Raw genomic sequence first — 16,373 nt, forward strand, 5'->3', positions numbered from 1 at the left:
GGCTCCCGGCTCGTTGATTGACGGGTAGGCCGGCGACCTGGGTAAACCGACCAATCAGAGAGAGTGGATGTGGCCCACGTGGGCATGCGGACTTACGATTGGTAAACGCCTCCGGCCGCCTCCCCCGTAGCCCGATCCCACGTGCAGCTGCCGGGCGTTCATTGACCCGCTTTGCGGTCCAGGTGGAGGCTAGGCGTGGTCGAGGCGGGGTCGGGGCGGGGCGGGGCGGGGCCCGACGGGTCAAATGGCCCCCAGTGGGGAGAGGGGGGATGGACTGGGGTAGGAGAAGGTGTTTCATCTTGGCCTGAACTTGGCCGACCTCAGCAGTTTCCGCCTCCATCCTGGGGGAGGTGAGTTGTAAGACTCATTTCCCAGAGGGGACTCCATGGTTCCTGACCCAGGGAGAGGGCTGGAGAGGCGTTGAGGACAGAACTGAAGTAAGGAAGGGCTTGGTGCTGTAGCAGTGATGGGAAAGAAAGTTTTCTCCTTCTGTCTGATAAATTGCCTTTATTCACCGGGCTAACTCTTACTCATCCTTCAAAACCCCTTTCCACTAATCTCATGCTTTAGGAAATTGACTCAAAACTAAGGTTGAGCTGTGGCGACCTTTGGGCTACCCTATCCCTAACTGCTCCCAGCACCACCTCCCTCCACCTCAGAGGGTTAGGTCTAGTGGGAAAGAGGCAACTATGACTCAGTCCCATTTGGGTCCCCATTATTAATCAGGGCCAGTAGAGGCATTGAAGAATGAATCAAGGATATAAGGAATGCAGTGGGGTTCTGCTGCAGGTCAGGAAGGGCGTGAGGGGTCCAAGGGTGGGTCTTGGAGGGATACCAAAGTGAATGGGGCAGGAGGCTCTCCCTACCCCTGATGAGGGTAGGGGTTGGTTTTGTTCCTGGAACTGTTATGCCCTCAAGACCTGCCATCTCCTTGTTATTTTTTTAGGGTCTCTGGTTAATGTCCTGGAGTCTACAGCCTGAAGATGACTTCTAGGGACCAGCCCAGCCCCAGGGTTACCTTCAAAGAAACTTTGGTGAGGAGGACATGGGGTGGCATTAGCCCTGTGTAGAGCCCAAACTCCAATCCCAGCTTTCTTGATCCCTTTTGATCTTGTATTCACCTGTGAAGTGGACTAGCGCAGGCCAGGTCTTATAGATAGAATTGGTAATTCACCACAGCCACAGTGAAGCTCAGGTGGAAAGGTGTAGTCTTAAAATTAAGCTTACTCCTAATCACACGTGATAAAACACATGGACACATCATGTATTTAGTTAATATTTTGCAAACAAAAGCCACTTCCCACTACACACACAGTTTATTTACTTCTAGAGATGACTTTTTAAAAACTTTTTGTTTAGATAAGGGGTTGCACAATTATAGCTCGCTGCAGCCTTGAATGACAGGGCTCAAAGGATCCTTCTGCCCCAGCCTCTCCTGAGTAGCTGGTGCTAACATTTTTCATCTTTTCTCTTTTTTTAGGGGCCATGCTAATCTGTATTGTTCTAATTTTAGTATATGTGCTGCCAAAGGAAACACTTTCACGTTATTTTTGAGAATCTTTTTTTTTTTTTTCATTTTTGTCTATGTTGCCCAGGCTGGTCTTGAACTTCTGGCCTCAAGGGATCCTTCTGAGTTGCTCAGATTATAGGTGTCAGTCACAGTGTTCTAGAGAAGACCATTTCCACCCCCACCCCGCCACATATCTATTTTTTTATTTCAGATTAATGTGAGGGTACTAACAATTAGGTTACAATGTTTGCATTTGTTGGGAGTGTCCCTGTTGTAGTTGTGTTCTGCACCCAGAAGGTGTGCCATATGAGAAGACCATTTCTAACAGGTTAGCCCAGGGTGGGGAAACTTTGTTGTTCTTCTTGGTAAAAGGGCCAGATGGTGAATATTTTAGACTTAGACCAAGATGCAAAATGGAAGATACTCCTTAGGTACTTAAATAACTGGAGAGAAAGCAAATTCAGGTTTAGGCGATCCCACCCTACCCTGCCACCTACAAGGCTATACCTAAAACTCTGAATGGGATGGAGACCTGGGTCGGGGGTTGGACATTTGGAAAGCTGTAGATTTTGTCTATCTCCTCTTTGACCTCTCCAGCCTCATCCTGGGATTTCTACCTCAGAGAGCTCTCCAGCCGTAAATTATCAGGGAATCCTGGAGCAGTTTAAGCAGTTTACCAGGTGAGGTTAATTCCAAGGGCTTTCATTCCCACTAGAAAGGAATCCCACCTGGTCCCTCTCCCCAGGGTCACGTGGGTGAGTGGCCTGGAAGCCCCAACCCAATGAGTGACATTCATACAGAAGTATGAAACAAAAGGACACCCCAGTAATAACTGATCCTAGCTTTGGTTTAAATTTTGAGATTTTCAGGCCTGGCGCAGTGGCTGATACCTGTAATCCCAGCACTCTAGGAGGCCAAGGTGGGCGTATTGCCTGATCTCAGGAGTTTGAGACCAGCCTGAGCTAGAGGGAGACGCCATCTCAAAAACAGCCAGGCATTGTGTCAGGTGCTTGTAGTCCCAGCTACTCTGAAAGCTGAGGCAAGAGAATTGCTTGAGCCTAAGAATTAGTTGCTGTGAGCTGTGATACCATGGCAATCTACTGGGGGTGACAAAGTGACACTATGTCTCAAATTTTGAGATTTTCTTGTTCAGCATAAATTTGTTAACATTTAATTTTATTGGAAATACTGCATTAAAATCTTACTGAACTGGGGCGGCACCTGTGGCTCGAAGGAGTAGGGTGCCAGCCCCATATGCCGGAGGTGGCGGGTTCAAACCCAGCCCTGGCCAAAAACTGTACACACACACAAAAAAAAATCGTACTGAACTTTTTTGGACACTACTTTAAATTTGGCTTTTTTTTTTTTTTTTTTTTTTTAGACAGAAGCCTCAAGCTGTCCCCCTGGGTAGAGTGCTGTGGCATCTCAGCTCACAGCAACCTCCAACTCCTGGGCTCAAGCGAGTCTCCTGCCTTCGCCTCCCAAGTAGCTGGGACCACAGGCACCCGCCACAACGGCTATTTTTTGGTTGCAGCTGTCATTATTGTTTGGCGGGCCCGGGCTGGATTCGAACCTGCCACCTTGGGTGTACATGGCTGGCGCCTTAGCCACTTGAGCCACAGGTGCCCGAGCCTTAAATTTGGCTTCTAAAGCAAGTTCTCACCCATACTGGGCCCTGCTCCAGGGTTGAGGGAGGGGCTTGCTCTGGGGAAGGGACCTGAGGCCGTAGATCTTCCAACAACTCTTTCTTCCCACTCAGGTTTCCCCCTCATTTGGCTGGAAAGTTGGAGGGCATTTGTAACTCGGTAAGCCAGACCCAAGTAGCCTCTACCCAGGAGGGACAAGCTGTCCCTCCACCCTGCCTACTAAGCGTTTTAGAAAGGCTGTTCTCTGTATCCTCAGCAGCCTGGTGGAGGAACCTCCCCCCTACAGTTATTTTTATTCCTGAGCAAGTGAGTTAACACATTGAGTGAATGTTCTTCATGTGAGTTTTTCTTAATTAGTATTAACTGTGCCTCAAAAACTAGAAATTTCTCATTCAAAGTGGGTGTTCATTCAGGCCACAGTTTGTTGCTCAGGGATACAGCACAGCCGAAGTCCCTGCCCACTGCAGTGTGGTACTATTTTCTAGAACTTCCTGGGATTTTTTTTTTTTTTAAGAGACAGGCTCTTGCTCTGTCACCCAGGCTGGAATGCAATAAGGTCACAGCTTACTGCAGCCTTGAATTCCTGGGTTCAAGAGATCCTCCTGGCTCAGCTTCTTGAATAGCTGGGACAAAAGACATGTTACCATCTCCTGGCTGTTCCTTCTATTTTTTTGTGGAGATGGGCTTTCACTATGTTCCTCAGGCTGGTCTCAAACTCCTGGCCTCAAGTTATCCTCCTGCCTTGACCTCCCAAAGTGCTGGGATTACAGGTATGAGCCACTGTGCCTGGCCTCAGGATGCTCTGATTCTAGGTAATGTCTAGTATGGCACCCATAAGCTACATGAAGCTATTGAGCGTCAAAATGCAGCTTAGTCCAGACATGGTGGCTCACACCTGTAATCCTAGCACTCTGGGAGGCCAAGGCAGGTGCATTGCTTGCATTCACAAGTTTAAGACCAACCTGAACAAGAGCGAGACTCCATCTCTAAAAAATAGTCTGCCATTATGGCGGGTACCTATAGTCTCAGCTACTTGGGAGGCTGAGGCAAGAGGATTGCTTGAGCCCAAGAGTTTGAGGTTACTGTGATCTATAACACCTCAGCATTCTACTGAGGATGACAAAGTTGGACTGTCTCAAAAAAGTAAGAAAATAGGCTCGGCACCTATAGCTCAACCGGCTAAGGCGCCAGCCACGTACACCTAAGGTGGAGGGTTTGAATCCCCAGCCCGGACCCGCCAAACAACAATGATGGCTGCAACCAAAAAATAGCCGGGCGTTGTGGCGGGCGCCTGTAGTCCCAGCTACTTGGGAGGCGGAGGCAGGAGACTCGCTTGAGCCCAGGAGTTGGAGGTTGCTGTGAGCTGTAATGCCACGGCACTCTACCCAGGGTGAGATAGTGAGACTCTGTCTCAAAAAGAAAAAAGTAAGAAAATAAACTTTTTCAAGGCAAGGCAGTGAAGGTCTTATCGGAGGAAGTGACGTTCAGTGGTGAAACTACCAGCCTTGGAGAGAACAGGAAAGGGTACTCCAGGCAGAAGGCACAGCCTTTGCAAAAGCTCTGGGGCAGGACAGAGCCTGGGGTGTTAGAGGCACAGTGAGGAGGCCCTTTAACTGGAGCAGAGTAAGGATGAGGGGGAGGGCCTGGTGGACTGCAGTGAGGATTTGACTTTTACCTTACATCAAGAATGAAATCCAGAGAGCTCCCAGTTTATCCCATCTTGAGTGTGGTAGGAGCTGTCCCATTTAAGAGTAGAAACCAGAGAGGTGGAGAGACTTGGCCAGGGTCACATGGCTAGGGTAAAGCACACAGCATTCAAACCCTGACTCTCACCTGCACTTGGGGCCCACCGCCCAGCATGATGTCAATTGTTCCTTTGTAGCTCCACAAGGTCCAGCATGATCTTGAAGAACACCACAAGCAGGTAAGTGTCCAGGGGGTTGGGGTGTGGCCATCCCTCCTGGAAGGGCACCAGAGAGGGAAGAAGGGATGGGGCAGGTCATGTAGCACTGTTGGTTGTAGAGAGGACTTGGGCTTTGACCCTGAGGGATATGGGAGCCATGGAGGGCTATGGGTAGAAGAGGGACAGCCCCTGACTTGGAGCTTCCTATGAGATGTTAGTGGGCCTCCCACATTGCAGGGGTACATCTGCTTTCTCTCTGAGTCTCTTTCAGAAGTTGGGTGGGCTAGTCCTTTCTGGTCTGCTCGAGGGTCCCTGTGGGGCCTGAGTGATCCTCTGTAGGTCAGTTGTTTCAGACAGTAAGGGCCTGTGATGTGCCAAGCTGTGGTCTTCCATGTGTCTGAGAGTTGTCAAGGACCCAGATCATGAGCAAGCTGGGGTGGAGCCAGGCTCCCACCTGCCAGCCTGGGGCGCCTGGCTCGAGCTGAAGTACTACTTCTACCCTTGCCTGTCCTCCCGCCACCTGGCCCTCTCTCCTGGGTGCTGGCAGGACTTTCTGCCTGTGCCAGATGTAACTGGCAGGGGCCCAGGGCCATGTCTGCAACTTAGCAGGATAGAGGGGGGCCAGGAAGCAACCGGAACATGGTTATTCATTCAACAGATATTTATCCATCACCTGCTTGCCAAATACTATTGTAGAAGCCAGGGAAATAGCAAAGAAGAACACAGACAAAGCTCCCTGCCTTTGGGGTGAGCAGAGCTTGGTACACAGTGTGTGAAGTAAGGCCAGGGAGGGGGTGGAACAGACCAGCCCCATGGGTGCAAGGGGGTCATGGGTTGCAGTTCATGGTGGTCAGGGAAGGCTCCCTAAGAAGAAGGTGACATCTGAGTGATGTATTGAAAGAAACTAGAGGAAGTGTAGCTGTCTGGGACAGAGGAAAATATTTCAGGCAGAGAGTACAGCCTGTATATAAAGGCCCTGAGACCAGACCCTACATGGCATGTTGAAGGCACAGTGGGAGGCCTGTGCGACTAGAGCAGACTGAGGAGTGGAGGGAGGGAGGAAAGAAGGGGAGGTGTGAGGGTAGGTTGTGCAGGTCCTTCTGGTCCTCAGAGATGACTTGGGCTTTTCCCCAGAGGAAGATGGGGGCCATGTATGCAGAGATGGGATAGGGCCTAACTCAGGGTCTCACAGATTCCCTGGGCCTGCTGCAGAGAGGGCAGACAGATTGGGTAATGGATGAGGGCAGAAGCCAGAGGACCAGTTAGAAGAGTCCAGGTGTGGACTGATGGTGGCTTAGTGGTAAGAATTAATTGAATTGTGGACCTACCTAGCCACAGTTACTGAGTATCAGGATGTGGGGGATGAGAGGGCATGATGAACCCCTCTGTTGCTACCCCTCCCAGGAGGGTCCCTACCCAGGCCCCATAGAGGAGGCCCCAGGATCCCCAGCTGCCAAGCCCCTCCAAGGCAGACCCTTCCCCCATCTCCTACCCCTCTACTTCCAGCTCCTTGTTTTCCCAGCCTCCTTGTGCTTTTAAAATCCCCATCCCAGTGCTGCCTGCACGTCCGGGCTGCCCTCCCCAGGGAGGGCCAGCTAGCAGGCAGGAGAGAGCCATACTTTTTCATGCTGAGCACATTAAAGTGCCGGTAAATTGCGCATTAACGAGCCAGGGTGAATTGGAGAGGGCTCCCCTGGGCTTTGTGCCGCTGGGCTGGCACAGCCCAGGAATCCATCACTGGCTGCCCCAGGAGGCAGCAGCCCAGAGCTCCCAGGGAGGGTCCTGCCTCCTAGCCCCTCCCATATCTACTCTGCTGAGGGAAAACTGTTACAGAAGAGGGAAAAAAAAAAAAAACCCTGGAACACTCAGCTGCTTTTGTGATGTGATGACCAACGCCCTGGCCCCTGGGCACTCCACCAGGATCTGATCCAAACTCTGACAAGCTATGATATGAATTACACACCCCACTTTGAAAGAATGAAAAAAATAAGCTCCACGATCTTTTTGTGAGTTGTACACAGGAACAATATCTTAGACCTATTGGATTAAATAAAATATATTTAGAGTTAGTGCCACCAAGGTCTTTATACTTTGAATGCGGCTGTTAGAACGTTTTGTATTCATGTGCACAATTCCAGTTATACTTGTATTGGATGGTGCTGGTCTAGTTTTTATCCCATTTATTAGGAAACTACTTTTTAAGTTTGGATTCAGTAGTGGTCATATGGCTTTTTGTTGTTAAATAAAAAGGCCATAAAGTTACACACTTATGGGTTTCCCCTGCTGTCCTGTTCCAATTCCTTTTTCCTGGTAGATAACTGAGTTTTTAAGTATCTTTATCCAAGGTTTGTTTAAGCAAATTAAAATGTCTTCCTCACGCTGGGAGGTATATGTCTGCACTGTTTTGTGTTTCAAAGCCATTTTAAATGAAGGATAGTGATGTTGGAGATTTTCATTTTGAGAAATCCTAAAAAATCCAGGTAGAATTTGAATCTATTTGTGTCATAGTGGTGACCAGCCATCAGGATTAGATTTTTATCACCAACCACCAAGGCTGGCTTTTGCATGTATTGAGAACTTTATGCAGGATGTTAATTGCCCCAAAACCTTAGTTCAAGGTAGGTTGTACCGGCTCAGCGCTTATAGCTCAACCAGCTAAGGCGCCAGCCACGTACACCTAAGGTGGCGGGTTCGAATCCCCAGCCCGGACCCGCCAAACAACAATGATGGCTGCAACCAAAAAATAGCTGGGCATTGTGGCGGGCGCCTGTGGTCCCAGCTACTTGGGAGGCAGAGGCAGGAGACTCGCTTGAGCCCAGGAGTTGAAGGTTGCTGTGAGCTGTAATGCCACGGCACTCTGCCCAGGGGGACAGCTTGAGGCTCTGTATATAAAAAAAAAAAAAAAAAAAAAAGGTAGGTTGTACCTCCCCATTTTATAGATGGAGAAAATGGTGCACTGTTGGTTACAAAGCCTTAACTGCATTAACATTTAACTGCCGACTTCCCTCTAGGTAGGAAACCTCTTACAGATTGTGGAGAGCCGTAGCCAACCCCAGAGCATTTCATCCATGGAGGTAGGTTTCTGTGTTCACAAGGACCAGTGGTCCAGCTCCTGGCTTGGGTGAAGGGTGTATCCCTGCGTCTTTTACTACCCTTGTGCCTGCTGTTCCAGGTGGCCGAGATCTCATCTGCCAGTCCAGCTAGCCCTGAAGTTCCCCAGCACTTAGAGCCTAAGACCCCGCAGGAGTCCAACTTCGAAGAGGTCCTGGCCATGAGGTCATCTGACTGGCTCCAGCGGCCCTTTGGAACAGACACACAGCTAGAAACTCAGCTGCCCTGGGATAATGAACCCCAGTTTGGGCAAGATATTTTGACCGAGCAGCTCTGGCAGATTTTTGCTGGTGTCCATGATGAGTCCAAAGACCTGAGACACAGAAGTGAGTCTCCCTGGGAGTGAGGGGAAATGGGGTGGTCTTGTGCTATGTCTTGAGGCTGTACAGTGAACCTACTATCTCCCCACCCCTCACCTCTTCTCCTGTTGTCATAGTGACAGAGCAGGCACCAGGGTTGGTAAGTAAATAACACGTGGTCTGTATCCACAGGGGTGGGCTTCTGGGCTGGGTGGCTATCTTGGTTGGGCTCCCTTGGGTCAAGGTGGGGAGTTTCTATGGGATCTGCCTACTCCACCTGCATCCTGCTGTCTGCCTTGTCCCTTGGATCCCCCAGAAGGACTCTAGTGAGACAGGCTGTGTTAGAATAGCGTACAATCTGAGTTTGGGGTTTCCAGGACCATGCACTGAGACTCTTTCTTTAGCTCTGCTGGGGCAAGGAGGACTTGAGACCCCAGGCTTCTGACAAGTCCTCTTCTAGGCACTGCCTGGGTATCCCTAAGGTTTTCTGGTTTTGATGCCCTGGACAAGTCAACTGGCCTAACAGATTCTTCCCTTCCCTTTGGGCAGGAAAGCAAGGCCCCAGGTTCATATGAAGGAAGAGAACTGTGTACCGAGGATGCCTCGAGTAATCCCAGTAGGAAAGGGTTGACACCAGGCTGGGTGGAAGGTGCAGCCAGCTCTCTGATGCCAGTGCACACTGCTTAGGCCCTGTTGTCTCTGTCCAGCTCCCAATCTGCCCAAGACCTCCACTCGGCCCCCAAACCTTTCCCAAGAAGGGAGCAATAGCCAGGGTATGCCCCAGGTAAGACCCAGGCCTGACCTGGCACTACCCCATCAAGGCTGCTGGGATGGGGCAGTGGGCACAAGTGGGCGGAATGGGGCAGCTGTGATGTCACCCACCTGCAGGAGGCTGTGGGAAAACCCTTTTCATTTCTGAAGCCCATGTAAGTGTCTGCACTGTTTGCTTGGGGAGGGGGGTGGCAGGGAGTCCGTGCTACCTACTCTTGGACAGGTGGTGGGAACCAAAGGTGTAGGTTTGTCTCCCCCCCTCCCAGCACCACTATGCTGTTCTCTCCACCTGGACCTGCAGAGTCCATCACTGCTCCTTTTCTCACAACCACCCTTGGTTCAAAGGGTTTAGGGAAGGAGGAAGGGCTGTGTTAGAGCTGGATGCAAATAGTCCCAATCTTGTAGTTTGAGGCTGGGAAAGCCCAGATAGGGGGAAGAGTAGGCTTCTTGGAGGAAGAGGCTTAATGGTTGGGATGCTAAAGGATGAATAGGAGTTCTCCCTTATGGGGCAAAGCATTCCAGGCAGAAGGAAGAGGGGGCCTATTTGGTAAGATTTGGGGGGGAATATAGTAGAGAAACAAAGGCCTAAGAAGACCTCAACATCCAGTAAAGAACAAAGCCCCTCTGGGGCTGGATTCATGGCTTCCACTGAGGGGCTCACAGGCAGGCCAGTTACTCAAGGCCTACCCTCCCAAGATCCTGGGATCCTGAGGACTTCGAAGATGCATGGAAGAGGCCAGACACCATGTCCTTGCAATCCAAGAGGACGGCTGTGCCATTCAAACTGGAAAAGAAGCGGACACTGGAACATGGGGAGTCGGTGCTCGCCACAACGGTCAGCAGTTTCACGCGGCACGCATTTACCTGCAGCAGGGGTGGTGTCAAGATATGGAGCCTGACTGGCCAGATGGCCAAGGACAGGTTCCATGAGAGCCACCTGCCTGTACAGGTGAGGGGTGGCAGGGTACGCTTCTAGTGGGGCTGGGCTTCAAGAGGTCTGTGAGAGCTGCCTATTCATGGTGACTCTGCCCATCCCAGACCCCAGGGGCCTATCTTCGCACCTGCCTGCTTTCCTCAAACAGCAGGGCCCTGCTCACAGGTGGCTACAACCTGGCCAGTGTGAGCGTGTGGGACCTGGCAGCGTCCTCCCTGCATGTGAAAGGTGAGCTGCCCTGTGAAGGTCTCTCCTGCCAGGCCCTGGCTGCCGACCTTGATGATAACCTGATTTTTGCCGGCTTCTCCAGTGGCACAGTCAGGGTGTGGGACTTGCGGAATCACAGCGTGATCAGGTATGGCCCAGGCTGGGGTTGGGGGCACCAGGAAGGGCTGGGTCCTGTTTCCAGCACCCTGAGGCAGAGATCCAGCACTCTCAAAGCCAAAAGGCCTTTGCCACTTTAAACTTGGATTTGAGAAAGTTGAAGATACAGATTCAGGTGTTGACTGGGCTATTTCCTTGCAGGCAGGAAAAGACAGTTTTTTTTTGTCTGCCTCAGTTTTCCAGCTCAACAGAGTGTGATAACCCCAAAGTCAGAAGTTTCTTAGAAGGGCTAATTTGTTGTAAAAATGTAAAATGATATATAAATGTTTCCAGGCGTTGATGGCTAATACGACAGCCCACCCACCCACACCCACATTCCCATACCCTGTTTGAAGGGATCCCTTAGAGCCACCTCAAAGTGAAGGTAGACTGAGGGAGGATGGGGGAGGATGCTATAGGTTCTTCATGGCTACAGGTGGATGGAGAGAGGCAGCATTGGGATTTGGTGTACAGTTTCTACTGGCTTTGCCATCTGTTCTGTGAAGGCAGAGATTTTTGGGTGGTGACACTGTCCCTTCAGTGCCTATATGTAGTGGTGGTGGTTCGTGGGGCCCAACTCCTAGAGTCTTGTCCTGACCCCCACCCCTTGTCTCTTCTGGCCAGGGATTTCATGGCCTACCCAAATGGAGCCAAAAGCATGGTGGTCAAAAACTACAACATCTGGACAGGGGGTCTGGATGCCTGTCTACGGTGCTGGGACCAGAGGATGGTGAAACAGCTTCAGGAGTACCAATATGAGTCCCAGGTGTGAGGGTGGGGGTGAGGGCTGCTTGGTCAGACAACTGAAGGTGGGAAGGGGACTGGTCATGAGTCGTGGTAATACTGTAAGAATGAGGGTCATTAGGAATATTCACCGCTGTTGCCCACATAATGTTGAACACCCTTAATTCAGTATCAGGTACAAAGTAGAGAGGATTGTGCCTATTTTATAGACCAACAGGGTGAGGCTTCTTGGCCTGGGGCAGCACAACTACAAAGTGGTCAGGTGGCTAGCCTGCAGGGTGGGTACCTGGGCTCTTGCCTACCTCCTGGGCTAGGCTGGGACTTGACTAGGTTCTTGTATGCTGCCTGTCTCCCTCCCCCAGATAATGAGCCTAACCCACAGCCCCCAAGAGGACTGTGTGCTGCTGGGCATGGCTAATGGGCAGCAGTGGCTGCAGCACACCAGTGGAGACAGGACACACGTGGTGGGAGATAATGGCAGCACTGTCCTGGGCCTCAAGTTCTCCCCTTTTGGTAAGTGGCAGTTGTGGGAAATCTCCTGTGGCCCCTAGCCTTCCACAAGACACCACCCTATGTCCCTCTAGAACACCCTAAAGCAGCCACCATTCCTGGGGATGCCCTGGCAGGGGAATGCAGGGGGGAAAGGTGGGATCTGACCCTCAGCAGCTAAGCTTTCCCACCACTGGGCACCTCTGTTTACTCCCAGGCCAGTGGTGGGTGAGCGTTGGCATGGACGACTTGGTCAGCATCCATAGTATGCCCACAGGGATGAAGGTGTTCCAGGTACCTCGGTGGGGCAGGACCCTGCGTTGGCCCCAGAGGGGCCATGATGAACCCATGGATGGAGATTAGGGCTCACCCTGACCCATTGCCCTCTTAGGTACCCGAGACCTCCTCCATCATGTGTTGTGACGTGTCTTCCAACAACCGCCTGATCATCACAGGGTCTGGGGACCATGCCTCAGTGTACCAGATCACCTACTGAGGGGCCTCCTTCTGTCACTCAACTCCAGCTCCTTTTTTTTTTTTTTTTTTTTTTTTTTTTTTTGGTGGTGGAGGGAAGTGGGAAGGATCATCCATGCATTGCAAGAGTCAGTGGTTTTCAGACTCTCATCTTTGTCACAGGTAATAAAGCAACCAGGAAAAGCAGAGCAGGTGTATCCTGTCCTATCCCCGTCCTAGCCCTGCTTGTCTAACTGAAGTTTGGAAGGACTTTTTCTAGCCTGCTGCGCTGAGCTAACCTGTCCTGTGGTGCTTCCTGTGTGATTCCAGGGGTGGGATGTGAGGTCCTTCCCACAACTTGTCCTATTAGACCAGTGGGTCTCAAATAATTGATTCTGTTCCCTTGTGTGATATCTGGGGAGATCTATGGTTATCAAACCTCGATATGGTTATCAACCCTCGGTTGGGGGGTTACTCCTGGCATGGAGTGATTATAGGCAGGGATACTGCTCAGCATCCTACAGGGCCCAGGATGACCCCATCCCAGAGAACAGTCAAGCCCTAGTGACCTGAATCATTGGTTAGTGATAGTTTTGCTGGTTGGCCTCCCTTCCACACCAAATAGGGCTCAGAAAACAACTTTCACCCTTTCCAGGCTAGAAAGAAGCCTAGATGTCTTCAGTGGGTCTAGTTTCCTTAACCTGGAGAATTATCCCACCTCTGAGCATCTTCAGAAACTCTCACTCTAAGTGGGCCCTCTGTTTCCCTGCCATTTCCAGCTAACATGTTCCAGCAACATCCTTGCTGTTGCCCCCCACCCACCCCCCAGCATTCCAGAACTCTTGATTGCCACCTACTTCCTGTTCCAAGCTTACTCTTCACTTGGACACCTCATTCCCCCCAGAACCTGGCTGGTCCTGCATCTGCCAGCCAAATTCATTCTTAGCCATAGCACATGTTGTTCCTCTCCACCCAGCACAGGCTTCTCTAGACCTTCAATTGGCTGTTTCTCATCTAATCAGGCTCAGATTAGCCAGCACCTCTCCTGGACAATGACATTTGTTGAACATGGTACTGTGGGTCAGGCTCTCAGGAATCATTTCTGGGTCTCACAGGAAGTGCATCTGCACCCCAAATAGCCATGTGTACATAGCTCCTTGTCCCTTGCACTTAGTCTGACCCTTGGGATGATTTTATCCGAGGGCTACCAGTGAAAGATACAGGAAATCTGGGACTGGAGTACTTAGTTTTGAGGGGGCTGGGTCTCACTGGTACAGTGGCATCACCACAGCTCACTGTAGCCTCCACTTCTTGGGCTCAAGCCATCCTCTTGCCTCAGCCTCCCAAGGAGCAAGGACTATAGGTATGTGCCACCACACTCAGCTAATTTAAAAAGTTTTTTTTCAGAGGCCAGGCATGATGGCTCACACCTATAATCCTAGCATTCTGGGAGGTCAAGGCAGGTGGATTGCTTGAGCTCAGGAGTTTAAGAACAGCCTGAGCAAGAGCAAGACCCCATCTCTAAAAATAGCTAGGTGCCTATAGTCCCAGCAACTTGGGAGGCTGAGGTGGGAGGATTGCTTGAACCCAGGAGTTTTGGGGGTTTTTTTGTTTTGTTTTTAAGTCTGTTGCTCTGGAGTTGAGTGTTGTGGCATCATAGCTCACAGCACCTTCAAACCTTGGGCTCAAGAGATCCTCTAGACTCAGCCTCTGAAGTAGCTGGAACTGTAGGTGCCTACCACAACACCCAGCTAGTTTTTTTCTATTTTTAGTAGAGACTGGGGTCTTGCTTTGCTCAGGTTGGTCTTGAATTATTGAACTTAGGCCTCCCAGAGTGCTAGGATTACAAGTGTTAACCATAGCTCCCAGTCAAGGCTAAGAGTTTGGAGGTTGCTATGATAACACCATGGCCTTCAACCCCAGGGTGACAGTAATGCTGTTTTGTTTTGGTTTTTTGAAACAAAGTGCTGGGATTATAAGCATAAGCTATCATTCCAGAAAGCAGTGGGCAGCTTGTTTTCCATGCTGTTTCAGACTCTGAAGCTACATACTAAGGTAGGGAAACTTCCTGTCTGGAGCCCAGAGGGACTGCTTGGAGTAAAGCCCTGCATGCCACCTGAGTGAGAGCAAGAAATAAACCCCTGTTGTGTTAAACCACTGAGATGGGCTGGGCACTGTGACGCACGCCTATAATCCTAGCACTCTGGGAGGCTGAGGTGGGTGGATGGCTTGAGCTCTAGGAGTTAAAGAGACCAGCCTGAGCAAGAGAGAGACCCTGTCTCTACTAAATTAGAAAACTGAGGCAAGAGGATGGCTTGAGCCCAAGAGTTGGAGGTTGCTATGAGCTGTGACAATGCCATGGCACTCTATCCAGGGCTACAGCTTGAAATTCTGTCTCAAAATCACTGAACTGGGGAGTTGGCCCTTGGCCCTATCTGTTACCCAGCAGCATCTACTTGATCATGCCCAATGCAACTGTCTTAGTAGTGTCCTTCACATGGAATCAATCCTCATTACCTAGAGTTACACAATCAGGAAGCTGCCTCATCCCAGTAACGGTGCCCAAGCGAAGCAATGTTTGCTGGTTCCCCAGCCGAAGGCAGAAAGGCGGCTGTGATAAATACCTTTATTTCCCCCAACATCCCTTGCCCCTTAGCCACAAACCCAGCAGGGAGGTAGTCAGCCATACATCACATGGGCTTAGCGCTCACAAGCATGGCTGGAGTGGGAGCTGCTGGCTCTCTGTCCAGGATTCCCTGTCCCTCACAAGTCAGGCTGGGCATGTAGAAGAGGGGTTCTCAGTAGACCACCTCATACACAGTGGCCTTCTTGTCCCCCGAGCCTGTCACGATGTATTTGTTATTCTTGGAGATATCACAGCTCAGGACTGAGGATGACTCCTTAGACTGCCAGCAGGGAGAGGGAAAGAAAAGGGAGAGGTGAGGTGAGGCCTCCCAAGGAGGTGTGTGTGGTCCCTCTGGGGCAGAGTCAGACCCAGGAGTGGAGCCAGGACTCTCTCAGCAGAAGTGAGGAAGGTGATGTCTTTTCTAGAGAGAGGTGTTTTGGAGCTGAGCCCTTCTGGATAAGTGATGCTTTCCTAGAAAGAGCAGTCTATTCCCTTGACATGGAAAGATAAAAACGAAGGCTGCTTTTCTGGGAAACTTAGGGACAAAGTCACACAGCACAATGACCCAGACCAGGGGTTGGCAATCTTCATAAAGGTCCTGACAGTAAATATTTTAGGTGTTGCCTAAATTCTAAATATGTCTATGTGACATAGTCTGGGTTTTTCTTTTTTAGTAACCATTTAAATATGTAAAAACCACACCTACTAGGATGGCTATAATAAAGACAGCCAATAAGTGTTGGTGTGGATATAGAGAATTTTAAAACCTCACTCACTGCTAGTGAGGATGTAAAATTTGGAAAACAGTCTGGCAGTTGCATGAAAGTTAAGAGAAATTCCACTCCAGACGGGCCTGGTGGCTCGCACCAGTAATCCTAGTACTCTGGGAGGCAGAGGCGGGAGGATCCCTTGAGCTCAGAAGTTCGAGACCAGCATAAGCAAGAGTGAGGAAAACATCTCTACTAAAGATAGAAAAACTAGCTGGGTGTTGTATCAGGTGTCTGTAGTCCAAGCTACTTGGAAGGTGAGGCAGGAGGATTGCTCAAGCCCAAGAGTTTGAGGTTGCTGTGAGCTATGACACAATGGCACTCTACCCAGGACAACAGGGTGAGACTGTATCTCAAAAATTTCACTCCAATGGCTTGGCACTTGTAGCTCAGTGGCTAGGGCACCAGCCACATCCACTGGAGCTGGCGGGTTCAAATCCAGCCCGGGCCTGCCAAATGATGACAACTACCACCAAAAATAGCAGGGCGTTATGGCAGATGCCTGTAGTCCCAGCTCCTTGGGAGGCTGAGGCAAGAGAATCACTTAAGAGTTTGAGGTTGCTGGCTTGGCGCCTGTGGCTCAGCCACATATACCTAAGGTGGCGAGTTCGAATCCCCAGCCCGGGCCCCCCAAACAACAATGATAGCTGCAACCAAAAAATGGCCAGGAGTTGTGGCGGGCGCCTGTAGTCCCAGCTACTTGGGAGGCGGAGGCAGGAGACTCGCTTGAGCCCAGGAGTTGGAGGTTGCTGTGAGC

At 50.6% G+C, this 16,373-nt stretch overlaps 2 protein-coding genes across 2 annotated transcripts in view; one reads left to right on the top strand and one right to left on the bottom strand.

Moving 5' to 3' along the window:
* Positions 1-303: 303 nt before the first annotated feature.
* On the top strand, positions 304-12,431 carry TLE6 (transducin like enhancer of split 6). Its single transcript, XM_023512489.1, has 17 exons — positions 304-350; positions 947-1,034; positions 2,108-2,190; positions 3,270-3,315; positions 5,039-5,080; positions 8,071-8,133; positions 8,232-8,496; positions 8,607-8,629; positions 9,019-9,085; positions 9,177-9,253; positions 9,358-9,395; positions 9,937-10,189; positions 10,279-10,529; positions 11,162-11,303; positions 11,644-11,794; positions 11,988-12,064; positions 12,162-12,431. Exons 2-17 carry the CDS (start codon positions 984-986, stop codon positions 12,264-12,266), a joined length of 1,734 nt encoding a protein of 577 aa, XP_023368257.1. The 5' UTR covers positions 304-350; positions 947-983; the 3' UTR covers positions 12,267-12,431.
* Positions 12,432-14,858: 2,427 nt separating this feature from the next.
* TLE2 (transducin like enhancer of split 2) overlaps positions 14,859-16,373 on the bottom strand; it is a 33,512-nt gene continuing 31,997 nt past the window's right edge. The window contains exon 20 of the mRNA XM_012804466.2: positions 14,859-15,129. Within this exon, the coding sequence (XP_012659920.1) occupies positions 15,022-15,129 (108 nt within the window). The 3' untranslated portion in view covers positions 14,859-15,021. The remainder of the gene's footprint in view (positions 15,130-16,373) is intronic.

The sequence above is a fragment of the Otolemur garnettii genome, unplaced genomic scaffold (assembly GCF_000181295.1).
Source record: "Otolemur garnettii isolate 467f Iridium unplaced genomic scaffold, OtoGar3 scaffold00029, whole genome shotgun sequence".
Classification (NCBI taxonomy): Eukaryota; Metazoa; Chordata; class Mammalia; order Primates; family Galagidae; genus Otolemur; species Otolemur garnettii.